Source organism: Delphinapterus leucas, chromosome 9, assembly GCF_059928025.1.
Source record: "Delphinapterus leucas isolate spDelLeu-1000000601 "Yukka" chromosome 9, BTC_Dleu_Yukka2, whole genome shotgun sequence".
Lineage (NCBI taxonomy): Eukaryota > Metazoa > Chordata > Mammalia > Artiodactyla > Monodontidae > Delphinapterus > Delphinapterus leucas.
The window spans coordinates 6,614,536-6,641,294 of record NC_143137.1 but is presented as its reverse complement, the minus strand read 5'-3'; the positions used below and the strand labels follow the sequence as shown (position 1 = coordinate 6,641,294).

The window sequence follows — 26,759 nt, the reverse complement described above, 5'->3', positions numbered from 1 at the left end:
ACAGAGTATGAAATATTTTAACTGAGTTGAAAGCCAGGTGCACAGGGACGGGCATCTAGACATGTCAGAGGTGGGGACAGCGTGAGCAAAGGCAGGGAGGCGAGAAAGGGCCTCCGGGAGGATTCCTGGATTCCACCCTCTACTTTGTGCTGGGGCTGCTTCATCAGGGGCCAGCATGGTGGGCGGTCTCGGCCTGGGCGTCAGTAGGTTATAGGCGCTGGAGAATGAAGAACAGCATGTGCTGTTCATTACTTTCCCAGAAGAGGCTCCTCTCCTGCATCTGCTTCTTGCTCTTGTCTTTGCCTCCTTTTTCCATCAGACACCCAGGATTTTCATGTGGCACCAAAAAGACAACTTTTCATCTTATACAGCTGTTATTTACTATTTTTTTACTAGCATATATTGTAACAGAAACCTTGCAGAACAGGCTGCTGTACATAACTTAGGAATTCCGACAGCGACCTCTATCGTGACTTCTACGGAATAGGAAATTGGGGTGTTTGTGGCTTACCTGATGTCATATCCCCAGCTTACACACTGCCCTTTCATGTGCAGCTGAGATACGGATTATTTTCTGAACATACTTGACCTATAGACTACTTGTTTTTATCACTGTTCACAATTTTTAAATGGCTCCCCAAACATTCAGAAAGGCTGTGAAAAATTGTTTCTTTTATGAGGAAAGAGGTGCTGTAATCGTGTTCTGGGCCAGGGCACTTGTACCAAGTGCACCTTCAAAGAGCATCACTACCACTGACAGCGTTTAAAAGAGAGAGAGGGACTTCCCTGGTGGTCCAGTGGTTAAGACTCCACACTTCCAATACAGGGGGCCCGGCTTTGCTCCCTGGTTGGGGAACTAGGATCACACATGCCATGAGGCACGGCCAAAAATAAATAAATGAATAAAAATAAAAATAGAGAGCGAGAGGGAAATTCGTTTTTAAGAAATACATACCCACTTAGAAGAAGTTGGTTTTCCTTTGAAGGAGTGAGCAGCAGTGACGCCCTTTGCCCTTTGGACCCCTGTGGAAAGTCATGGGGAAGGTGGTGGGTGACCAGTGGTGTAACAGTGTGTCTCCCACAACCTGGGCCTGACTTGGATTGTTCAGCCAGACAGCGGCATTTTCTTTTTAACTTCGTATGTTAGGAAGTGGGGAAATCTTAACGAACTGGGGAAATTAAGGGACAGTTCAGCCTCAGTTAAGTGTTGTTTGGATGAACAATAAGTATAACCACGGGAGGGGTAATTAATTTTGCTTGAGGGTTGAGGGCAGGAATCAGGGAAGGCTTTATAGAGGAGGGGGCTGTCCTCTTCAGTTGTCTGTGGAATTAAAATGGGTCCAGGGGTCTAGGAACGGAATTGCATGTGTGTGAGTCCTTCTCGCTACTTTAATTAGGTCTCCAGCTTTTATCCTTCAACTGTCCTCCAGTTGAGATGATTTTTCATGCTTGAGATATAAAAGCATTTTAAGGAGCCTTGAGGATAACTGGGGCCAAACGTAAATGATTTGTATGTTTAAAAATAACCTTTTAAAGGGCCTCAAGCTGATAATTGGGATGTAAAACAGTGTTGAAATATAGTGGACCTAATTATTATTTTTGCTTTGACAAGGTTTTTTTCCTCCAATATTTTATCCTCCTGTGACAAGTATTTTAAAAATAGAAAACCTAATATTATTTGGCATTATCTTTTTTTTTTGCGGTACACGGGCCTCTCACCGTTGTGGCCTCTCCCGTTGCAGAGCACAGGCTCCGGACGCGCAGGCTCAGCGGCCATGGCTCACGGGCCCAGCCTCTCTGCGGCATGTGGGATCCTCCCAGACCGGGGCACGAACCCGTGTCCCCTGCATCGGCAGGCGGACCCTCAACCACTGCGCCACCAGGGAAGCCCCTCCCATCCATTTTTTAAAATATCTTTGTTTGTTTGTTTGGTTTGGTTTGGTTTTTCAATTTCCTTCCTATTTATTTATTTATTTAGGCCGTGTTGGGTCTTAGTTGCGGCACGTGGGTCTTTCGTTGTGGCAGGCGAGCTCTTCGTTGCAGCACACAGGCTTCTCTCTAATTGTGGCGGCGCAAGCTCAGTAGTTGCAGTGCACAGGCTCTCTAGTTGTGGCACAGGGGCTCCAGAGCATGTGGGCTCAGTAGTTGCAGTGTGTGGGCTCTCTAGTCGTGGCTGCGGGCTCCAAAGTGCGTGGGCTCTGTAGTCGCGGCACACGGGCTTTCTAGTTGTGGCGCATGGGCTCAGTAGTGGCAGCTCACAGGCTCTCTAGTTGTGGTGCACGGGCTCCAGAGCACGCGGGCTCAGTAGTTGCAGTGTGTGGGCTCTCTAGTCGTGGCCGCGGGCTCCAGAGCATGTGGGCTCTGTAGTTGTGGCAAATGAGCTCTCTAGTTGTGGCATGTGGGCTCAGTAGTTGCAGCACACAGGCTCTCTAGTTGTGGCACACGGGCTCCAGAGTGCGCAGGTTCAGTAGTTGTGGTGTGTGGGCTCTCTAGTTGTGGCCACAGGCTCCAGAGCACGTGGGCTCTGTAGTTGTGGCATGCAGGCTCTCTAGTTGTGGCACGTGGGCTCAGTAGTTGAGGTGCGCGGGCTTAGTTGCCCTGCGGTACGTGGGATCTTAGTTCCCCGACCAGGGATTGAACCCACATACCCTGCATTGGAAGGTGGATTCTTAACCACTGGAACACCGGGAAAGTCCACTCCCATCCATTTTTAACGTTTATTATCTTTTAATTGAAGTACTGTGATCTGCTTCTATTGGGTGTTACAGGAAGCCTTTATGTTTTCTTTTATTCTTATGTCTGGAAATAATAATAGGCGCTTTTGCTGTTGACTGAACACCTACCAAAGGCTTTGTTGAGTGTCTTGCGTATCTGCTCTCTAATCCTTAAACCAAACCTGTAAAGCAGGTAGTAGTAGTATTTTCAGGTGAGAAAACAGCCCAATGGCTTTGAGAATCCCACCTATTTAGCTGGAAAATGGCTAAACTGAAATTCTTACTATTCCACCCACTGCATGTGCATTAGACTCAGCTAAAATTCCTGCTTCGTATATGTTTATTACCAGTTGGACTCCAGTTCTTTTAGTTTCAAGATTTGTGCTAATCATTGTTAATATTAAAATAACAATAGCACAAAGGATAATATAAGATTATTAAAAAATTCAAGCAGTATTAGAATTTTTTAGAAGTCTCTACTCCTGTCCCCAGTCCCCCTAGCAAGAGGGTTAGTAGTTTGGTCTGGCTGTCTCAGACCTTCTCTGTAGGTCACTGTTAGTGCTCTTGCCTCCGCCTCCATGAGAACAGAGGTGCAGAAAGGGGCCGATGCCCTGGGGTGAGAGGCTGTGGTTGCTTCAGCCCAGCTCACGTCAGGTCATGGGTCTCTGTGGTCCGGTGTTCATCATGCTGCATTGCGGCACATTCACGCCGTTGATTTCCTTTTGCTCTTATCATTTGAGGAAACGCAGCTAATTCTTCCGTTGCTCTTATTAGGATTTACAACTAGTAGATTTGTTCTTTTAGGTTTTATAATTTTTGTACCTGTTTTTAAAAAGACAGTCTCAATTTGATGCAGTCAAATTTAATATTAATTTGTCGGTTGTGTGGCAGTTAAATTGCATCGACTAAAGCTTTTCAACTGATGGTAGTTTCCAGGTTAGGTCCACTCACCTGTCAACAGCGTCCTTGGCTTCACCAGCTCTCTTATCAATAGGACTGAACTTGAAGAGGACAGTCATTTTGATTATGGATAAAAGAGGTTTATGTTGTTTTTAATGCTTTCCTGTGTCAACCTCTACTTTTGTGGACTTGCTTTTGCTTAGAACTATTTATCACTCTGTAGAGTTCCAACTGTTCTTTTATTTCTGTACTTTAAATTCTGGTTTCAAACTTTGGCCATATTTGGTGATGTCTCTTGCTTCCCCTGCAAAAAAAGAAAACTCAGTTATATTCCACTGTTAAGAAACTAATATTTGTCAGTAACAGAAACAGAAAAGCCAATATAGGGACTATGTGGTAACCCTCGTTTTTACTAGGAAAGGTGTCATCGTATGCTGAGTGGCAGGTCACTCACTTCAGGTGGGCAGCGTCTTTTCTCCATGTGAGGCCATCAGCTACAGCTAGACCTCACGTAGCTGGGGGAAGAAGTCATGTCACTAAGTGGAAAGCAAAACTAAGCGGGAGAGCCCTCAGTGAGATGAGCAGGAGTTAGAATGGCTCATATGATGTCTAGGAGGCCAGCTGCTGTATGGTGGGCCATATACGGCCTCCAAGTGGGGGCCGTGCTGAGCTAGAGAGAGAAGAACCAAGGCAAGGTGCCAGAGTGGCCGTCTCCAAACTGATTCGTTGGCAGGCCTGCCAACCTTGGGCTGAAGTTAGCCTGGAAGGATCAGAATCTGTCTTTGTAGGCCAAGCCATTTTTATGGGCTTTTATGGAGTGTGTGTGTGTGTGTGTGTGTGTGTGTGTGTGTGTGTGTGTGTATGTGTGGCCATGCTATAGTTATGTCTTCTTAGTCACTTTTCCATTACTAAGACATAGGAAAATCTGTTTGAAAATTCCCTTCTGTTTCACTTGTTCTGAAGAGAACAAAAAGGAAAGGTTTCTGGCAGCATTTCAGCCGTAGCTTCAGGGAGCTGTGATTGGGGTAGAGCCCTTCTGGGGCCAGTGTGGTGCTGCTAGGGGCAATCAGAGGTGACAGTCCCCAGGGTAATATAACTTAGGCAGACACATCCAGGGATACTCAGTATCATGAAAGTTTTCAGTAAATCTTTTAAAAATATTTCTTCATAATTATGTTTCTTTAATCAAAGTAGTTCTCATAAGACATATAACAAAAAATGACAGTTCCCTGTCCTACCATTGTCTGTTGCCAGGTCCTCCTCCCCAAATTTTTTAGCTGTTTCTTCCAGTACTTGTTTCATTATTTCTGAGTAACACCTGTAGACATTATTTTTAAAAGCATGAACTTCAGTAGGAGGCACTCATAAAACAGCTTCATTCTTTTCCATCAGCACTTGTTTGGATCAGCTCTTTGGGGATTTTCCTTCTCACCCTTTGGGTTGCCAAAAGAAAATTCAAAGAGCTTTACTTGCTATGAATATTTTTTTGAGCAAGAAACAAACTGTTCATGAACTGGGAGACTTCAAACCCAAAGTGGTTAAAAACTTGGCTCTCAGCAGTTAAAGCTCAATTTGTAAAGCATGAATGAAGAAGTACATTGTTTTTTAACTGTGATTATATTCTCTTTAGGGTCGTAGCACTGTGTACCTCTTCTTGTGTGTAGCTGACTGGCTTGGAAGCTGTAAGGTCACACTGACATGAAGGAAACTTCAATTTTGTTTAAGACCAGAGTCAGCATTTTGAGAAAATCAGGACAGCTTAAGATTTGGTTATGTGATTATGAGTGTTTGGTCCAGGGGTCTGTTCAGATTGTGGCCTCCATTTTGGTTTCTCTTTACAGGGTGAAACCTGGGGCAGGGCGCATGACTTGTCACACTCAGGTAAACAGAAAGTCCTCCAGTCACTTTTTAGTCACATTAATGATCTAATTTCAATTAATAAAATGTCCAGTACAGTACTCTTCAAAAATGTCCTGATTAGGAGGAGGACTCTGGGACGATGGTGGAGCTCCAGGAATCTGTCTCCTCAAGTAGACAACAATTGCACTGGTAGAATCTGTCTGATGTGACTATTTTGGAACTCTGAAATCTGTCAAAGGCTTGCAACTTACAGGAGAAGAGTTGGAAAGTAAATTGTGGTGAAGTTCGGTCAATTTCAGCTCTTAGCACATTAGCAGCTGCCCATCCCCCACCCCTACCATGGTGCAGGCAGCTGTGCCATGTTCCTGGAGCGGCTTGCACACAGATTGCAGGAATTAGGGTGGGCAAAAAGGATGCTGTCCTCTAAGTATCAGGGATCAGTGCTGTGATCACCGATCGCTGCTTCTCATCTCAGAGGTGCAGACAAAGAAGTAAGCAGCCAGTGTTGTTGCACCTCCCCCGTTTTTGCAAGTTCCTCCCCCTCCTCTTAATTTTTCTCTTTTCCCTCTTTTGAAAACCAGACATTAAAGACTAGGACATTCAGAAACATATAGGAGGAAAATAAGAAAGTGATTTTGCATACCCAGGGAAAGACTCCAAAAGACCTGAGAAGACTTTAAGTTTACACCTCAGGCTGATCCTTGGCACAGAGTAGCCTATAATGATTAAAGATTTTTAAATAATAACAATAATCGAAAACAATAAAAACAGCAAACCTTGGGGATCGGGGAGAATCTGATTTCCAGAGTTACCACGTTATTAGATTCAGATATCCAGTGTTCAACAAAAAATCACAAGGCATACAAATAAATAGGAGAGTATGACCCATTCAAAGGAAGAAACTAAATCAATAAAAACTGTCCCTGAAGAAGACCTGATGGCAGGTATACTAGATAAATACTTTAAAACACCTGTCTTAAAAATGCTTAAAGAAATTTAGGAAGATGTGGAGAAAGCCAAGACAGCAATGTATGAATAAAATGGAAATATAAATAAAGAGAGGAAACCTAAGAAGGATCTAGAAAGAAGACTGAGAGCTGAAAACTACAATAACTGAAATGAAAAATTAACTAGAGGAATACAAAAACATTTGAGCAGGCAGAATAAAGAATCAGCAAGCTTGAAGATAGGACAATGGAAATTATGGAGCCTGTGAAACAGAAACAAAAAAGGTCAGAGAAGAGTGAACAGAGCCCAAGGGACATGCAGGAAACCATCAAGTGGACCAGCATACACATTGTGGGAGTCCCAGAGGGAAAAGAGAGAGAGAAAGGGAAAGACATAATGGCTAAAATCTCTACAAATTTGATCGAAGACATGAATATAAACATCCAAGAAGCTCAACAAACTCCAGGTAAGATGAATTCAGACACCCACACTGAGACACACTATAATCAGAATTTCAAAAACAAAGGCAGAATCTTGGAAGCAGCAAGAGAGAAGTGAATCAACTAGAGAAAGCCCGCACGCAGCAATGAAGACCCAACGCAGCCAAAAGTAATAAATAAATAAAAATAAATTTACTAAAAAAAAAAGGAAGATCTCAAATCAACAACTTAATTTTACAACTTAAGGAACTAGAAAAAGAAGAATAAACTAAACCCAAAGCTAGCAGAAGGAAGGAAATGATAAAGATGAGAGCAGAGATAAATAGAGAATAGAAAAACTAGAGAAAAATCAATGGAACCAAAAGTTGGTTCTTTGAAAAGATCAACAAAATTGACAGACCTTTAGCTAGATGGACTAAGAGGCACAGGCAAGAAAGGAAAAAATAGACAAGTTGGGCTTCATGAAAATTGTAAAATTTTGTGAATCAAAAGACATACGTGGGGCTTCCCTGGTGGCGCAGTGGTTGAGAGTCCGCCTGCCGATGCAGGGGACACGGGTTCGTGTCCCGGTCTGGGAAGATCCCACATGCCGCGGAGCGGCTGGGCCCGTCAGCCATGGCTGCTGAGCCTGCGCGTCCAGAGCCTGTGCTCCGCAATGGGAGAGGCCACAACAGTGAGAGGCCCACATACCGCAAAAAAAAAAAAAAAAAAAAAAGACATACATATAAATATAATAAAAAGACAGCATACAGAATGGGAGAAAGTATTTGCAAATCATATATCAGATAAGGGTTTACTATCCAGAATATATAAAGAACTCCTAAAACTCAGCAACAACAAAAAACCTGATTAAAAAATGTACAAAGGACTTGAATAGGCATTTCTTCAAAGAAGATGTACAAATGGCCAATAAGCATATGAAAAGATACTCTATCACAATCATTAGGGAAATGTAAATCAATACTACAACAAGATACCACCTCACACCCATAAGGATGCCTACTATCAAAAAAATAGAAAACAACTATTGCTGAGGATAGAACCTTTATGCCCTGTTGGTGGGAATATAAAATGGTAAGTCACTGTGGAAAACAGTATGGTGGATTAAATTATAGTGTTATATCAATGTTAAGTTTTCTGATTTTGATCATTATACTTTGACTATATAAGACATATTAGTTTTCAGTTGCCGCATAGCAAATTATCACAAATTTAGTGGCTAAAAAACACCCATTTATTATCTCACAGTTCTGGAGTTCAGAAGTCCAGGTGGGCTTAGCTGGGTTCTTTGCTTAGGGTCTAACGTGGCTGAAATTAAGTGTGCCAGACTGGCCTCTTATCAAGAGGCTCTGGGAAGAATCACTGGGTTGTTGAGTTGTTGGCAGGATCAAGTTCCTTGTGGTTGTAGGACTGAGGTCCCCATTTTCTTTCTGGCTGCCGACCATTCTCAGCTCCTAGGGCCTGCTCCCAGGTCCTTTCCACATGGCCTTCTCCGCCCTTAGGCCAGCAATAGTACATTGAATTGTTTTGGTGTTTTGATTCTCTGACTTCCTCTGCTTTTAAGTGGCTAATGTGATTACATTAAGTAATCACCCAGACAACATCTCTTTTGCTATGTAATGTAATTACGGGTGTGATATCAGTTCACACATTTCAGTCACACTCCAAGGGGCAGGGATTAGGCAAGGGTTAGGGTCATGGAGCTCGTGTTAGAATTTTGCAAACCCGATAAGAGAATGTCTTTTTTCTTGAGTACTACACACAGAAGTATTTAGGGATAAAGGGAGGAATGAAAACAATTTAGTCTCAAATGGTCCAGAAAAATATTATATATATATATATATATATATATATATATATATATTACTTATATATTTTAAAGCTTCCCAGGTAACTCCAGTGTGCAGCCTGCACATATACATATATATGGATTTATATATTATACATATAGAGAGAAGAAAAGGAGGGAGGGAGAGAGGGCACATGGGCATGATAAAGCAAATGGAACAAAATGCAAATGATTGGAGTTCCTTGTTTTATTATTAAAACTTTTCTAGAGGTTTTAAATGATATCAAAAATTGACCAAAAACAAAAAATCAGGAAACAAAAGTCCAGTCCTTGTGTAGTGGTTAAAAATCTGGACTTCATTTAAAGCTGAAGTTTCTTGCCTCTCCCACCTCGACCTGCTTTAGGTCTAGAATCCGGAATCTTGTGATAGGAAGAAAGAAGTTCTCCTCCTACCTCCCAGCTTGTTCCAGGATTTCTGCTGCATCCTGGCTGGGAATGGTGGTGTGTAGGTGGGGAGGAGAGGTACAAGAATTACATCCATGTAATCTGATACCAGTTACATGTAGCTGGGATAATTGAAAGCTGATTCTCCAAGTGTGTTTATGGGTTCTGCACTCCCCCAAACCCCCGTTACTGGAGATCTCTCACTACAGTGGGTAACGTCTGCTTTGGCAGTCTGCCCCATATGGGCTCCTTAGGGGAGCATCACCAATAGGCAGACAGGGGCAGCCCCTTTAAGTGGCTCTGGGCTTCTTCTCTTTCCCTCCAGGGCTCACATCTGGACCATGGAAAACACTTATATATCCTTTGCTCTGACAAGCCCTGTGAATGTAGGCTCTTCCCAACATGGCCACCACCAAGGAACCATTGGTCAGTTTATGCCTTTAGTCTTTTCCAGGCCTGGATTCCTGAGCAGCCCCACAGCTCCAGGAAATACAGGTCAGGATGTCATTCCCATTAGGCTTAAGGTCAGAGGAAAGTAGCCCAGTCCACCCCACCCCTCCCCATGGGAGTGTGGAGGGCTCACAGTACACTTGACAGCTCTTTCCAAAGCATCTCTAAGATCCAACTTCCTGACCTCCTCACTCCCAGTGCTTTGACTCCCTCTTAGTGGCAAGTGCTTGGGTTACAGCCCAGTGTTTCAGCCACTCTTTCCAAGTCGGCTTCAGTGGTCTAGCTTTGGAATGGGGGAGAGTTGGCTCCTATTTTGGGGGGGCCTTCAGCCAAAACAGGCAGACAGAATCACACTCTAATATCCTGTTGCATATGTTTATTGCTATTCCTGATTTATTGATTTTAGATATTATCTATTGATTCCTACTGTGGAGGATGAAGATATGGCCCTCTTACATCACCCCAGGCCCCCACTTCTCTTCCCTCCATCCTCTCAGAACAGGTATATCATACTTTTTTGGTTAATTCAATGTAAATTATTTGCCTAATTATGATTATGTATTATTTACTTCTAATCAAAGTGACATATTATGATGATGTTTCCTTTGTCGTAGGATTTTTCCCCCCCAGGAATTGAAATTTTTTCTTATTTTTTTACTTTGCTAGCTTTCTGTACTATCACCAATTCTTCTCAAACTCTCCATGGAATTATATAACTCCTTTGAAGAGTCTTTTCCACATCATCAAACATCCTGTGACCTATCCGTTTCACTTTTTTTTCTGGCAACTTCTGTCACTGGGTCTTCCATTCCTCTGCTCTAGCTAAACTAGTTATACTTTAGGCCTGCTGCACAGCTGTGGGCTTAGACTTTCCTTCATCTCTCTCCTGTTTCCTGGATCTATTGCTTCTTTTAGGTTTATGTCTTCATTTTGTTGGAGCACATCCTTCAGTAACTTCCTAAGAAAGGGTTCATGGGAGGAAATTTTTTAAAGACTCTGTATATCTGAAAATGCCCTTATTCTGCTCTCACAATTGATAATGTGGTTTGGGTATAGAATTCCAGGTTGGAAATGTTTTTCCTCAGCATTTTGAAAGCATTGATTTTAGGTTTTACAGGTGCTGTTGAGCAGTCTAAATACCTTTTTATTCCTAAATCTTTGAACGCAGCCTGTTTTTCCACTCTGAAAAGTTTTAAGGCCTATTCCAGTGTTTTGAAGTACTTAGTGCTTAATGATACGGATTTTTTTTTCATCTTTTGTTCTGGATATCTGGTGCTTCCCTTCCATGTGGAAACTCACAGTTTCCATTTTGGGGAAACATTCTTGTATTATTTCTTCCTTTATATTTTCTCTTTTCTTTCTTCCAAAAAAGTCCTATTAGTTGGATATTAGACTTCTTAAATTAAGCCTCTGGTTTTGTTTTATTTTTTTCTTTTTCTCCTATTTCCTGCTTCTGTCTTTTTTGTTCTACTTTCCTGGAGTTTTCCTCCATTTTATTTTCTAACAATTCTATTTAAGTTAAAACATTTTTTTCTATCATATTTTAAACTAAGAGCCCTTATTGCTCTTTTCATGGATAACTATCATGACTTTTCTCTGTGGGAATGTTCTAGTTTTGAGGGGAGGGGGTTGAAATTTTGTTTTGCTTCCTGCAGTATCTCTAGTTCCTTCAATCCTTTTTCCTACTTGTTAGCAGTTTGTCTTAAATAAATATCTTTAGGTTCATTCACATTTAAGAGTAAAGCCTTAAAAACTGGCTGGAAGCTCTGTGTGCACGGCTGGGACTCAAGGGGTAGGTTACATTGTAGGGTGACCAGCTGTGAACCTGGATGTTTCATTGAAGAGCCCGGCAAGGTCTGGATCCGTAGGTCTTTTGGGGAGGAGGCTTGGGGAGGGGCAATTCCACTTCTCCAAAGAAAACTTCCAGTCTCCTGCTTGGCTGTACCCCAAGCTGGTGTTCTTGGAGCCGGGTAACGCAGCTTCTGGTCTGTAGACTGTCTCCATCTGTTTGCATCACAGCTCTTCTTCATCTTTCACTCACCCCACCATCCCAGGGCCCAGAACCTTTCTGGTTAAGTTTTTCTGTAGACCAACCTCTCTCTCCTCCTTGGGGGAGGGTGGTGGTATTTTCTGGCTTCCCGGAATAGGTGAGCGGACCTGGCCTTGAACCGGTCTCTCCTTAACCCACCACCTTCTGCTGCACCTGGTGCCTCCAGGTACTGGCTCTTTTGGGGATTCTGGGGTCAAGTTCACTTCTTTGTCCTTATTACCCACTCTGCTGGCATTTGGTGTCCAGCTCTGTTAGTTCTCCTCTTTTATCTCCTTTCCTTCATCTAAAAATGTATTAACATTTCTAGTACAATGTTTCTCTTGGGCTTACGCTTCTTTTTATTATTATCCCTTTGCCCTCATTTTAGAGACGTTTGAAGATGAATAAGTGTTCAATCTACCACAGATTAATAATGTGTTATATTTTTATTAGTTGTAAATATGTGGATACATACACACACATGAACATATAAATACATTTGAATGATCCAAAGATGAATAGTGAAAATAATCTCCCTTTTACCTTGTCCTTCAGTCCCTCCACAGAAGTGCCCGCAGTTACCAGTGGCTTGTATATGTCTTTCCAAAGAAAGGTTATACACCCTTTCACATAGATACATAAAAAGCATGTAAGTAGAGATTAATGGATTTTACTTTAAATCAAGAAAGCAATTTCTTCGCATAGCCCTGCAGAATATTCATATTTTCAGTAAAGGGCAGTGCTTAACCCAAAGACACGAATCTCTTCTAGTCGGATTTCAGGTTCCACTGCAGGTGGCAGACAGCGCTAAGGGGCTTTCCAGGTGCCCCGTGTAGTTAGCTACCTGCACCAAGGCCAGCTGTGGGTGTTGCTGAGGGCCACGTGCATGGGACAGGTGTTGGTGGCCCTCTCCCACTACTCGTGTGGCTTTCCTTATCATCCCTGTCCTCTCTCCTTCTATTTTGTCCTCCGTATTTCTTCCTGTTTTCACCCTTTCCCCTCCAGATTCGTTTAGCTGAGTCATGCTCCCATGGGTGAGCCATGGAGCTAAGGGATACACCCTAATTTGGTGCCTCTATGGGTTTTAAAAATAAATTGGCACCCTAGGTGGGTATGCTTTCATCGCGCCCCTGGTGGGAAAGATTTTATTAGGAAATGCACCCAGAGGCCTCCCTGGATCTTTCAGATGGGCTGCTTGACTTGACAGTCCAGAGCTGTGATGTCGCTGTGACTCTTCGTCCCTGCAACAGGGCCTGCTGCTGCCAAACCAGACTTGATCTCAAAACTGGAGCGGAGAGCTGCACCCTGGATCAAGGACCCAAACGGGCCAAAGTGGGGGAAAGGCCGTCCTCCAGGTGGGTCTTGACCTGCTGGGTTCTGAAGGGTTGTCCGGGGGCCCAGGCAGCCCTGGCAAGTCACACAGTGCTAGTTCCGCCATCCTCCTGCTGGACCTGTTGTGCACCAGGCCCTGTATTGGTAGAAAAACGTGAATAAGAAACTAACTGTGCCTTCACAGTGTAGAAGAATCTGAGAAACTGGGACGGTTTGGGAAAAATAAGGAGCTTTGATGAGCAGAAGTGAAACGGGGAGACTGTGGTAGAGCTGATGGGGGTGGTGCGTGGTGGACACTGGCCATGAGGAGCCCCGTGACCCACGGCTGGGAGCCTCTGCTGCCTTCTCCCCGCTCCTCTGGTGTTTAGTGACAACACTGTTGGTCTGTGAGAGTTAGCAATTCGTGTATCTTTGTCAGTAACTTACTGGCTAATAGCTACTGTGTATACTTCTGTGCCTCCCTTGTTTCCAAGACTCATAAGAAGACTTTTGGATGTTTAACCTCATTTCTTTGTGGTGCCTCGAAAGAGGATTAAAACCATCTAATAGCATCTGTGGCCAAGGTGCTAAGTAAGCTTATTAGCATCTGATGTCACATGATCTCAGGGTAGATATGTAGATAGGGAGGGGGAGGCTGGCTAAAGAACCCACAAGGATTAGCAGACAACTCTTGGGGAGACAGACTGGCTTTCAGGGAAACTAGTGGGAAAGGGTTTAAATAGAAGCCACTACTGATTTCTAGAAAGGTGGATGACATTCATCCTCTCTGCTTTGCATAAAGGGGTACTTACTGAATTGGGGTGTCTTAGCTGATAGGAGGCTGCAGAGTTCTGGGCAGCAAAACCGAGCACAGTTTGACTTGCTCCAAAGGGAAGAAGACGACGGTGGCCATTAGAGAGGCACACACACAGGCCTCGGCTGTAGAATCTGCACTGCTCCCAGCTCATGCCATGGAGACGTGCACCTCCTACTGCAATCCCAGCCTTTGTGAAGTAGAAGCAGATGGACGGAGGAAAATCAAGAGGACTTACAGACCCCGCTCAATTCAGAGGTCGTGGTTTGGACAGTTCCCATGGTTAGTAATTGACCCCAAAGAGACCAAGCTCTTCTGCTCAGCTTGCAAAGAAAGACCTAGTCTCCACGACAAATCATCCCGGTTAGTCCGAGGTTACACGGGTCCTTTTAAAGTGGAGACTTTAAAGTACCATGAAGTCAGCAAAGCACACAAGCTCTGTGTCAACACCCTGGAAGTCAAGGAAGACACCCCGCAGGCCGCCCTCGTCCCCGAGATCTCCAGTGACCTGATGGCCGACATGGAGCACTTTTTCAATGCTGCCTATTCCATCGCGTACCACTCGAGGCCCCTGAACGACTTTGAGAAGATCCTGCAACTCCTCCAAAGCACTGGGACCGTGATTTTGGGCAAGTACCGAAATCGCACCGCCTGCACTCAGTTCATCAAATACATCTCCGAGACTCTGAAGAAGGAGATCCTTGAGGATGTCCGGAACTCCCCATGTGTGAGCGTGTTGCTGGACAGCGCCACAGACACCTCCGACCAGTCCTGTGTGGGCATTTACATCCGCTACTTTAAGGGGATGGAGGTGAAGGAGTCTTACATCACTCTGGCCCCACTCTACAGCGAGACGGTGGATGGATACTTTGAGACCATCATCTCTGCCCTGGACGAACTGGACATCCCCTTCCGGAAGCCTGGCTGGGTAGTGGGCCTGGGAACCGATGGCTCAACCATGCTGAGCTGCAGAGGAGGTCTGGTGGAGAAGCTCCAGGAGATCGTCCCCCAGCTGCTGCCGGTGCATTGTGTGGCCCACCGGCTACACCTGGCCGTGGTTGACGCCTGTGGAGGCATCGACCTGGTCAAGAAGTGTGACCGGCACATCCGAACCGTCTTCAAGTTCTATCAGTCCTCGAACAAAAGGCTGAATGAGCTGCAGGAAGGCGCGGCCCCGCTGGAGCAGGAAATCATCCGCCTGAAGGACCTGAACGCTGTCAGGTGGGTGGCCAGCAAGAGGCGCACGCTGAGCGCGCTCATCGTGAGCTGGCCCGCCCTGGCCAGGCACCTGCAGAGCGTGGCGGAAGCAGGTGGCCAGGTCGGGCACAGGGCCAAGGGCGTGCTGAAGCTGATGAAGGGCTTCCATTTCGTCAAGTTCTGCCACTTCCTCTTGGACTTCCTGAGCATCTACAGGCCTTTATCTGAAGTGTGCCAGAAGGAGATCGTGCTGATTACGGAGGTGAACTCCACGCTGGGACGGGCCTATGTAGCACTGGAGACCCTCCGTCACCAGGCAGGACCCAAAGAGGAAGAGTTCAATGCCGGCTTCAGGGATGGGCAGCTCCACGGCATCTTCTTGGACAGAATGGAGATGGCAGAACAGCGGTTCCAGGCGGACAGGGAGAGAATGATCCTGACTGGGATTGAATACCTCCAGCAAAGGTTTGACGTGGACCGTCCCCCTCAGCTCAAGAACATGGAGGTGTTTGACGCCATGGCCTGGCCAAGTGGGATGGAACTGGCCGGTTTTGGGAATGATGATATTCTTGCCCTGGCCAGATATTTTGAACTCTCACTGCCCCCAGGATACAGTGAGGAAGCACTGCTGGAGGAGTGGCTGGGCCTGAAAGCCGTCGCCAAGAACTTGCCATTCTCCATGCTGTGCAGGAACGCCCTGGCCCAGGACTGCCGCTTCCCCTTGCTCAGCAGGCTCGTGGCAGTGGTGGCCTGTGTGCCCGTCTCCGCCTCCTGCTGTGAGCGCGGATTCAGTGCCATGAACCGGATCAGGACCGATGAGAGGACCAAGCTCTCCAGCGAGGTGACCAACATGCTCATGATGACAGCGGTGAACGGTGTGGCGGTCACAGAGTACAACCCCCAGCCCGCCATCCAGCACTGGTACCTGACCTCCTCGGGTCGGCGTTTCAGCCACGTCTACACCTGTGCCCAAGTGCCACCCCGCTCCCACACAAGTAAGTATGCGTGGCAGAGTTCCTGGACGTGGGGAAGCAAAGGAAGAGAATCTTAGCTTCCCAGCCCCATGCTGAGCTCACAGCCTGGTAGAGTCTGCTCAAGTCAGCTGTCACAGTGGGCTTGCCCTAAGGTGTCACGTGCCCTACCATTTGCTAGACCAGTGGGTGCTCAAGACGGGACACCTACCCTCCAGGAGATTATGATCCAGCTAGAAGGCAGGACGCCCACACTGCAGGGCACAGGGCATAGAGCTAAGAGCAGGAATTTCCAGAGCAAGGCTGCCCAGGTTCAAATTCTCGTCCTGCCGCTGACTAGCACGTGACCTGGGGCAGCTTAATCTCTCTGTGCTATGGTTTTTCATCTGTAAAGCGGATTAATAGACGTGAAGGGCTTGGAACAGCGTCTGGCCAGTAGTGCCCACGGCAGTCTTTAGAGGTGCAGACTAGTACCAGAAATCACTCGGGGACTGGACCAGCGAGGGCAGAGACACCACATCCCCGTGGGGCTGTGCGGACCGTTTGTAGAGGGAAGAGGTCAGTGCAGGTCACAGGGGCTGTGAGGACGGCGCTGTGCGGAGGAGAAGGTTGGGGGTTTCAGGCAGGGGAGGGGTCCGTGAGGAAAGCCTCCCGCCTAGCCTGGAAGGCCAGGTGGGGACTGGGCTTGAGGGGGAGGTGACATTATCCTGGAGGCCAAGTTACTGGAAGTCTTAAGTAAGAAATTTTCCTCTTTTCAAGTAGTCACTGAACACCAAAGAAAACCAGAGCTTCTCCAGGCTGCTCCTGTGTCACTGAACAGTGACAGAGCCATGGTTTTTCTCCCTTGGCGTCTTCCTATAGCAGGTCTCCGTCCTCTTGCTTCTGCTGTCATCTTACCTCAGGGTCTGTGATCAGCAGCAGTGGACTGGCCTCAGGGTTGACAGACGCTCTGTAGGAAGCATGGTGGCCCTGGACCTGCAGCTGGGGGGCGGGTGCAGGGAGCGGGCAATAGAAGTGGAGAGAAGGAAAGAGGGTGATTCCAACATGGGAGTCCTTCACCCACGCATTTGGTGAGTGAGTTGCTCTCAGTGCCCGATCTGTGAGGGTGAAGGAGAAGACGCCGTCAGCTGTGCGCTTCTGCAAGTTGTAATCATAGGGCGACGGGACTAGTACGTCTGAAGCAAACAGAGAACGCGGCCAGGTTGTGTATGATAAAGCCTTCTTTCCCAGGCAGGTTCTCAGCCTCAGCACTGCTGACGCTTAGGGCAGGTAGTTCTTCGCTGTGGGTGCCTGTCCTGCGCCTGGCCACCCCTGGCCTTTTCCACTACACACACACTGGGTACCAGTAGCACCCTCCCCGTTGCAGCAATCAAAAAGGTCTCCGGACTCTGCCAGATGTCCCCTGGGAGCAAAATTGCCCCCCCCCCCTCCGCATGAGCTCCGCTGCCCCAGGGTGAAAGTCAGCAGAGTGGGACTCCATCAGGCCTACAGAGAGCAGCCCTTGTCCGTCTCCAGGGGTTCTGCCAGGGGTTCTTCACCAAACATACCTTGGGGCGCAGTTGGTTGTGGGGAGGGGATTATCATCTGATCTGTTTTCTCTGTCTGACTGTACCCTCCCTTTCCTCCCGCACGAGGGGCGGGGCTCAGGAAGGAGAAGATGGGAGCGCTCCGTGTGGAGGAGGCCGTGACCCAGAAGCCGCCCATCCCGCCCTACAGGGAACCCATGGAGGTCCTGACGGACTGCGTCCTAGAGCCGCATCACGGACTCCTGTGTCCCCACCCCAGCCAAGAGGCCCTGGGCTGTCCTGATAAAGCGCTCCTGTAAGAGCAGGACCCTGAGGGGTTGCCTTGGAGCCCCCTGCTGCCCTGGCCCTCGTGATCATGGTGACAGGCCCTGGGATTCTAGGCTGCCCTAGAGTCTTCACTTGGTGGGGACTCCCTAAGCACTGGGAAGCGGCAGTGACAAGATAATTCAGCCCACATCCCAGGGAGGCAGGGGGTCAGGAGGCGCACAGCCTGCTCACCGAGGCCCCGCCTAGGCTGGGCGCGACCTCCAGCACTTGAGTATGCAGGAGGGTTCGCGTCTCAAGCTCATTTTAAAGGTGCTTCAGGAGACAATTCCATCATGAAAGATTTCACCCCATGTTTTGGTGGCAGGAGGACTTTTCTGAAGTGGGAGAGACGGTTGGGGGTAGGGGGCTTAAAGGAGCCCTCCAGCCCCTGGGTAGCTGGGGAGCATCCCAGCGGGCTGCCCACAGCCTGAGTGGCGTGGGGTAGACACGTGGTGAGGGGCCTGGGATGAGCAGGTCTAGGGACAGCGGCCTGGCTCTGGGATCTATCCCCCTGACTCCATGGCAGAAGCAGGGAAGCCTCAACTTCAAATGGGAGACTCGCATCAGAGACTTTCCCTGTGTCCTCCCAGGGCCTTCCTTTAGGATGAGGCAAGCAGAACCCCTTGGCACAGAGCAATCAAGAAAGGTTATCCTCCTGCAGCTCCCAGACAGGGGAGGAGTGTTTCCCTGGAGGGGGCCTGGCGTTTTCCACCAGTCGCAGCCCTTGTGTTGTGCTGAGCCTGGGTCTTCTACGGAGCAGAGCGGACAGGACAGGTTTGCACTGGGGGGGCTTGGGCCCCCGTCCCAACTCTGCTGCAGGCAGTAGAGAAGCCAAGTGCCTGCTGGTGCCCCAGCTGCCACAGGACCGATGGATGACAGCGTCTCCAGCTCTGAAAGACGGCCCTCAGGCTGCAGAGTGGACTTGGCTGCCTTCAGCCCTTGTCCTTGTCCCTTGCCACCCAAGTCCTTATTACGGGAAGAGGTGCTCTCTCAACATGCCCTCAGCATAATGGTCTAGTCCACTCTTCCCAAAGTTGCTCTGGGGACCAGCTTGGGAATCACTAGGGGTGTCTGTTTAAATCTGTTTCACCCCAGACCCACCTGATCAGACCCCCGGGACTGTTTCCAGCAAGGCCCCCCAGGAACTTCATGGGCTCACTCAAGCATGGGAACCACCACCCTGGCGGCACAGAAGGGTGTCCCACGCTATTTGGTTCCCGTCGCGCTCCCCCCATCAGCCCATCTCCTCTTGCACCCTGAAGTAAAGCACTTTTCCTTGCAGGGCGGCTGCTTTGGGCAGGTTCCGAGGCTGCTCATCCGCCTGAGGATGATGTAGTCTGGGTCCCGCCTCCCCAACCACAGCTGGGAAACGAGGGGAGGTTACAGGGAAGGGCTTCTTTGCCGCTGCCTTTCTCCTGTTTTAGGCGGGCAGGAAGTAGTGCTCCGTCCTGGCCATGCTGCCTGGCCCTAGGTGGGGTCCCTGCTCTGTGACGCAGGTCCAAGTGGCCTGGCCCTCAAGCAGCCATCTGTCCACTTCCCACTCCTAGAAGGTGCCGAGAGCCCCTGAGATGCTGGTAGCGAGTGTCTCACTGTCTGGCAGAACCCCTGGTTCCCAGTGTCTCTGACTCTCCCTTCCCAGCACCCCACCCTTAGCACTTAGCCTTAGCGCCATCGCTTTCCTGTTTTCTTCAGCTTCGAGCCAGGAATTCCGTTTTTGCTTTCTGCCGTTTCACCTGTGGCACTGTCTCCCTGACAGCCCCGTGTTCTGGGGGCTGAGGTGTACCACGGGCCCTTAGAGCTTGAACCCTGGTGGTGTTACTGTCCACATGGCCAAGATGGAGCCCAGGCCTCCCTCCCCCATTCGCATAGGTCACCGTGGGGAGTTCAGGAATCTGCACTAGGCCAGGCACCGCGGGTATGAGTTGGTGGGATGGAAGGGAGGAGGGCCCGTTAAAGTGGGCCCCCCCACCCTATCCATAGCGATTCAGATTGAGGTGACTTTCTCGTAGGCATCCTCCCCATGGCACCTTCTATCCTTTAAGAATCCTCAGAGCAAGAGGCTAGTCCTGCGAGCAGCGCTGCGCCTGAGTGCCACACGCACGATTCCCTGTGCGAGTCTAGTCGTGGAGGTGGAGGCCAGCTAGGGATGCCCCTGCCTCTCCACGTCTGTGCTCTGAGGAAGCCTCCGATGCCAGCTCGTGAGAAACTTGGGCCCCTTGGCGGGGGGGGGGGGGCGACTGAAAATGCTATTTGTCACAGGGATTTGCACTACCCACTTTCTCGAGGGGCACAGGCATGCCCTGGGTCCCCTCTGTTCGCTAATGGCAGAGAGGACACTGACCATTTTGTACAGGACCCCAGGCTGAAGATTGGTGAGACCCCTTGCTCAAGCTGACATCTCGTTTTGTTTCAAGAGACTTGCAGCGTTTCAGACCCCAGGGCCTGGAGACCCTGTTGTTGGAGAGCCTTCCTATTTTTGCCTCACAAAAAAACAAGCTGAAGGGCATTGGGGATGGAAGGAGCAAGCTCTCTCTGCCTTTGGCCAGAGTCCTAGCCATGCCTCCACCCTCGTTCCCTACCTGTGGTCTCCATAGACATGCCCACAGGGCTGACATTCTGAGTGACCAGCATTTTAACTGACAGTTTGAGTTCAATAGCCATAGAGACCAGGTGGGAAGGAGGGGTCCCGACCCCCTGTTCTAGCCAGACACGTTGGAGTGTAATCTACTCCAGACACTTTGCTTCCCTCGAAGCGCAGGTTCAGTTCCTAGGGTGCTAAGTATTTAGCAGGACAGTGTGAAGATGGGCCGTTTCCCTCATCCAAGTGGCTGACGAGGTCACCCCAGGTAATTGGCCAAGGGATGTTCTCTCCTCCTCTGGTTTCAAAGATGTGCAAAACATGGTTTAAAAAACCATGTCTGGGTCTTCCCTGGTGGCGCAGTGGTTGAGAGTCCGCCTGTCGATGCAGGGGACGCGGGTTCGTGCCCCGGTCCGGGAAGATCCCACATGCGGCGGAGCTGCTGGGCCCGTGAGCCGTGGCCGCTGAGCCTGCGCGTCCGGAGCCTGTGCTCCGCACCGGGACAGGCCACAACAATGAGAGGCCCGCTTACCGCAAAAAAAAAAAAAACAAACCATGTCTGATTCTCAACCTTTTTCTATTTGAATAAAGCAGAGTTTATTTCGACACATGCCTCAGTCCTGTCAATCCCGTAACCAAAACTAGCAAACTGGAGGAGCTGCTCAAAGCTAATTATCTCTGGCTCAGAGCAAAGCCCGCCCACGCCCCCACCCCGAGTGACGCGCTGAAGCGCCTGCGCGGGTCGGGCTCGCTGAAAGGGCTTTCTTAGGCGGCCGGGTCCTGCTGCGCATGCTCGGCGCCCACTGCCTGGGCCGGACCTCCGCGCACCGGAGCATCTGCAATTCTGACTCGCATCCTGGCCTGGGCATCCCGCGCCGGGCCATGACGGCGCACTCCTTCGCCCTCCCGGTCATCATCTTCACCACGTTCTGGGGCCTCATCGGCATCGCCGGGCCCTGGTTCGTGCCGAAAGGACCCAACCGCGGGTAAGGATCGCGCGGCCCAGCCTCCCTGTGGACACCTTCGCGGCCGCGCGCTCCCCCTTCCCCGGCGGCTGCGCGGGCGGCGGCGGCTGCGGCGGCCCGCGGTGCAGCGAGCGCTGTCCAGGCGCGCGCACGGCGCCCCACTCCTCCTCTCAGGTCTGTGCTGGGCCGCGTTCAGCAGGGAACAGGCAGGCGGTCGGGGCCAAAGGGCAGAGATGCTCGTGCTTTAGAAAGGTGGAGACAGTTACGGGTCACCCTCTCCAGCCTGTAAAGGTAAAGGCTGTGGCTAGACACTGATGCAGTTTGTCCACTCCTGCCCAGCTGTGACCTTGAGCGTCTCTCACACCTTCAAGCCTCATTTCTTCTTAGGTAATTGGGGGTGATGATGATACCTGCCTTTTAAGGTTGCTGTGAGGATTACACAAGATAATGTATATAAGACTCTTAGTGCATGGCACATATTGTATTGAATAATTTTTAGCCAGTATCTTTTTTTTTTTTTTTTTTTTTTTTTTTTTTTTGTGGTATGCGGGCCTCTCATCGCTGTGGCCTCTCCCGTTGCGGATCACAGGCTCCGGACGCGCAGGCTCAGCGGCCATGGCTCATGGGCCCAGCTGCTTCGCGGCATGTGGGATCTTCCCGGACCGGGGCACGAACCCGTGTCCCCTGCATCGGCAGGCGGACTCTCAACCGCTGTGCCACCAAGCCCAGTATCATTATTTTTTGAAGGTCCCCTAGCAGGTTTCTCTACCTCTTGCACCATTTACCAGTTTCTGCTTCATACCATCTTCAGCTGTAAAGCACTCTCTCCCCTTGATTACAAGTTCCTCGAGGTGGAAGATTGTCCTGTTCACCACTGTAGACCCCATTGCCCAGTACAGGACTGGCCCACGGTGCTTGGTAATGTTGAAAGAATGGATCAAATGCTAATTGCTCTGGCACCAACTTAAAGTACTTTAGATCAGAGGTCCTAGGGCCTGGTTTGGGTTAGATTTAGCTTTGGCTGGACGCTGCATTTCGGTGTTGCCTCTGTTCTTAAAAATCTGCAGGGCTAGAGACTTCCCTGGTGGTCCAGTGGTTAGTACTCCAGGCTTCCATTGCAGGGGGCACGGGTTCGATCCCTGGTTGGGGGACTAAGATCCTGCATGCCGCGCGGAGTGGCAAAAAAAAAAAGGACCTGCAGGGCTGAGGTCCCATGGCCTTACTTTGTAAGCCATTTTAGTGCCTCGCCTCCCTTGCAGACCTTGGTGAGTTCTTCCTTCTGAAGTTTTCCTCCTGCATTTAAAGCCTCTGTCTCCAGCGTTTGAGTAGAGTCAAGGTAGCCAGTTGCTGTTGTCATTATAACTGCCCATTATGCCTCAGAGATGGCTCACGGTCTCCTTGCCTCCTGCCCTGTCTTCTGGTCTTCTGTCTTCCTTCCCTTTGCCCAATGAACTTTGGATTCCAGAGGCCACTCCATGGTGGGTGGCTGCAAGTGCAGCTCTGTGCAGTGTCTTTTCCCAACATGTTTGCATTAAGATGGAGAAACAGTGGGATTAAGAAGGCAGATAGGTGAAGGGAAAGATGCATAATGTAACTTGGACGTGATCAAGGTTGGCCTCCCCAAGAGGGGACACTTGGCGTTTTTATTTTCCATCTAGCAATTCTTACCCTGAGTAGAACTCAGCCTCCCTGTGTTCAGGTGGCATCAGACGGGAAAGGGGCTGGCACGAGGAGCTCTTTCTCTGGCCTCGGCCAGGCCTCCTGGGGGCAATGCTTCCATCCGTCCTGACCTGACGTCCTCTTCCATTGCAGAGTGACCATCACCATGCTGGTGGCCACCGCTGTCTGCTGTTACCTCTTGTAAGTACTGCTCTCCCAGCTCAAGTCAGCTGGGGCCTTTGTGCCCCCTTCTTTCCTCCTTTCCCAGCCCTGCTCTCCCCTCTGTCCTGATACCAGCACATTCAGCTCTTGAAAGGCTGAGGCTGTAAAGCACAGAAGAGGAGGCAGTTGGAGAGGCAAAGAGAGCGATGGGCTGGAAGTCATGAACTCTGGGTTCTGGTTCTGAATGTAGCACCTGGACAAGCTCTGTCATGTTCGTAGGCTACAGTTTTCTCATCCACAAAATGAGTGAGTTGGGCCAGCTCAGTGCCTTTTGTACCTGATGGGACATCAGAATCACCTGGAGAGACTGTAAAAACACAGCTTTTAGGGCTCCACCCTGGACCCACTAAACCACAGTTCTCATGATCTGCACTTGGGAATCCATATTTTCAATGCATGCCCCTGGGTAATTGTGATGCAGCCAGTTTAGAACCACTGGATGAGCAGTAGTCTTCAAACTTGGAAAAGGTCCCTGGGATATAGAAAACATTCCAAGAGATGCGAGTGCCTGGACAGTGTGAGGGAATCAATTTCCAGGTCCTTCATGTCTAGAGGTTCTCTTTCTAAAACTGCCATTCATGGTAGCCCCTCCCCTTTTACAAAAAAGGCACTCTGCTATCCCTCCCCAATCCTCCTATGTTAGGTTGCTCCGTGTTAAATCACCCTGGCTGCCAAACTGAGGAATAAATCCAAGCTCTGGTTTTGAGGGAGGCCTCTCATGCTCAATTAAGCCAGTATGGCTTCCCTTTGTGCCCCTGGAGACTGTCTTACCTCTTCCCTAATCCCAGGGTCCAGCCCCAGCGCAGGGATCTTATAAATCTACAAAACATCAGATCAAACCAAACCTAAACCCAAACCCACACGCCCCAGACTGAGCCCCCGTGCCGGCCACAGTGTGGATGGCTCCATGAGACGCTTCCCTCCAAAACCCAGACCCTGCTGCTGGGTCGGTCATGTGACCAAAGGCGTGGTGTGAGGTGTGCACGGCAGAGTTCCTTGTGTCTGGGCTCACCCTCACTGTGCTGTCCCTGGCAGCTGGCTCATCGCCATCCTGGCTCAGCTGAACCCCCTGTTCGGGCCCCAGCTGAAGAATGAGACGATCTGGTATGTGCACTTCCTGTGGGAGTGACCACTGCCGCCTCCTCGGCCCCAGGTACTGCTGGGCAGGCGGGCAGGGGTGGGGAAGGGCCCGGGGCTGGGGGAGGACAAGGTCAGGCAGGGTTATAAGACTTTGCATGTGGATTCAGGCATTCATTTATTAAGAAAAAAAAAAGAATGCTGAGCACCTGCTCCCTTCCTGCCCAGTGGTGCACTGGGCGGCAGGGACGGACGGAAGACCCAGGGTCCTGGGGGGGAGCACGTGGGCCCAGCCTTGTTTGCGGGTTTGCAGGCCCCAGAGGAGGCGGCCGGCTACAGAATCTGTTCTGAGTGAGGAGAGGGTGGGGGCAGGGGGCTGTCTGAGGTGAGCTGGGTGATGGGCACAGGCTCTCCAGGGCGGGGCTGGGGGAGAAGGGTCTCCACAGCGAGGCCGTGACTTGTTCTGTGATGTGCTTTTCAGGTGCCCCAGCTCTCTGGATGACCTTGGCTCCGCTGTCCCTGATGACCCTTTTGTCACCCCTACAACTGTGTCCCAGTCCCTCCGTGCTCCCTCCTCCAAGGCCTGCCTGGTTCTGGAAAGTACCACCCTCCCCAGCCAGTCTGGGCCTCAGGAAGCCCCGAGCTCAGAGCCAGGCCGGAGCAGATGTCCAGTCCTCAAGTTCCCACTGCCCGCTCCCGAGTAGGTCCAGGCCAGGAGCTGACAAGGGTGGGGCTGCGCCTTTTACACAGTGGGACAGCCAGAGAAGGCTTCGCATCCTGTTCAGCCCAGGATGCTCTGAGCCTCAGGTGGGCCGGGCCGGGGAGGAAGCCCTGAGGGAAGAGGCAGAGCCCTGCCACTGTCCTCCTGTGTGACCCCAGGAAGCGTCTGCCTGTGTGGGCCTCCTCACCTGTGAGATGGAGGGGCTTGGTCAGGTGTGGCAAAGGCCTTTCTTGGAGTTCTCCTTTAATTTTTGACACGTTTCGATGTGAAATTTCTGGAATTGTTGACGAAATGGAAAAACAGTCCCACAAAACATCACGATCCACAGCATCATAGTAATTTGGATCAAGGTTGAAACATGTATGTTTAGCATCCTTTATAGCCACGAAGTCACTTAACGTTGGCTTGCTCAGGAAGTGGTATCTCCTCAGAATATCCTCTTCCCCCTTCCTCCCCACCTGGATCACCTCCCTCCCTTCACAGAGGCTCAGCCTGAGCACAACAGGAGCTGAAGAAACTGGAGGCAGCTCCTGCTGAGGCCGGGCCCAGACTCTGGCAGCGGTGAGGGTGGATTTCGAAGCCCCTCACAGCAGCACGTAGGTCATCTGGAGCGAGGGAGGGCGCAGAGGGCCAGGTGTGGGCCAGGTGTGGGCTGGGCTCTGCTGAGATGCTGCCGGGCGGGGGAGCCCCTGGCCTGGTGACGCCTGGAGAGTTGGGGTGGAGACCTCAGACACTTGCCCGCAGCCCCGGAGCTAATTGGAGTCCTCCACCTCTGCTGTGCCACGTTGCCTCCCTGGGAAAGAAGCCAGTCTCTTGTATTTATTGACGGTTGAGTTGATTGGCGTTCTGTTTAGTAGGCGTCGTTTTTGGAGCGGTGGTAGAACGTGGTATGTCTCACCTGGATTTCTTGGTTCTGGGCTTGGCCTGTTGCTCAGATCGGGGCCTCGCTTGAACATCCCACCCACCCCCTTTCCAACTCCCTTCCTGTGCTGAACTCTGTGGCCCCCCTGGAGTGGGGCTGTTGAGTCTCAGTTGGCGGCTAGAAGCCTGACCCGTGTCTAGTGATTAATGAGTGGTGAAGAAATTCCTGTTTGGTGGCAAAGTCCTGGCCGAGGCCAAGTTTGCTGGCTGCCGCTCCCCTGCCCACCTGATTCCCATTCCCTCGGTGGGTGGATTTGGGGCCCAGGAAAGGGACTGGCAGCTGCTTGGAGCTGCAGCTCTGGGATGTGGACACTGAGACTACATTTTCCTGAGACCTGAGCGAGAATCCCGCTGTCCTGGATTTTGCCCAGAACCAGGCCGGGCAGGAGGAGGAAGACGGAGGACTCGTTCAAGTGGAACTTTGCCCCACCACCCATCTGTGCCCCAGATTACAGAGTGTATGGCCCCCGGGGCTCTGCAATAAAGCCGGTCCCCAACATTCCAGAGCGTGGCCGGCATCCTTCCTAATACCCCTACATACAGGGTGGGGTGGGGGGGGGAGCCAGCAGGCTCCGTGCTTGGCCTGGGCAGGGATCAGCTTCCTGCCTGGGGCTGGGGGATGGAGTGAGCGGAGGGGAGAGTTCCTGGGAGGAGCTGCAGGAAGCTGGGGGTGGAAGGTGCTTGGAGGAGAGACCCTGAGCCCTGAGGAGTGCATCCAGAGAGAATGCAGAGCCACAGAAGGATGAAGCAGGGGAGTGACGTGACCCAACTTGGTTTCCAGGATGATCTCTACAGGGTGCATAATGGGCCTCAGATGAGATTGGTGGTGAGAATGGGGACGAGTGGGCGAATGGAAGGTCTAGTTAGGAGCTGAAGGGGGCCAGCGCCTTGGCCGTGGGGGGAGGGGGGGAGGCGGG

At 50.1% G+C, this 26,759-nt stretch overlaps 2 protein-coding genes across 4 annotated transcripts in view; both read left to right on the top strand.

The window, feature by feature from the left end:
- The window catches only part of ZNF862 (zinc finger protein 862), a 33,017-nt gene extending 12,134 nt beyond the window's left edge, over nucleotides 1-20,883 (top strand). For all 3 annotated transcript variants that reach the window (XM_089917216.1, XM_022578304.2, XM_089917217.1), the window contains 3 exons: nucleotides 12,825-12,929; nucleotides 13,777-15,891; nucleotides 17,502-20,883. In XM_089917216.1, the coding sequence (XP_089773342.1) occupies nucleotides 12,825-12,929; nucleotides 13,777-15,891; nucleotides 17,502-17,692 (2,411 nt within the window). In that variant the 3' untranslated portion in view covers nucleotides 17,693-20,883. The remainder of the gene's footprint in view (nucleotides 1-12,824; nucleotides 12,930-13,776; nucleotides 15,892-17,501) is intronic.
- A 74-nt stretch (nucleotides 20,884-20,957) lies between these two features.
- On the top strand, nucleotides 20,958-26,363 carry ATP6V0E2 (ATPase H+ transporting V0 subunit e2). The gene is made up of 4 exons (XM_022578280.2): nucleotides 20,958-21,263; nucleotides 23,055-23,102; nucleotides 24,159-24,276; nucleotides 24,682-26,363. Exons 1-3 carry the CDS (start codon nucleotides 21,067-21,069, stop codon nucleotides 24,250-24,252), a joined length of 339 nt encoding a protein of 112 aa, XP_022433988.1. The 5' UTR covers nucleotides 20,958-21,066; the 3' UTR covers nucleotides 24,253-24,276; nucleotides 24,682-26,363.
- Nucleotides 26,364-26,759: the final 396 nt, after the last annotated feature.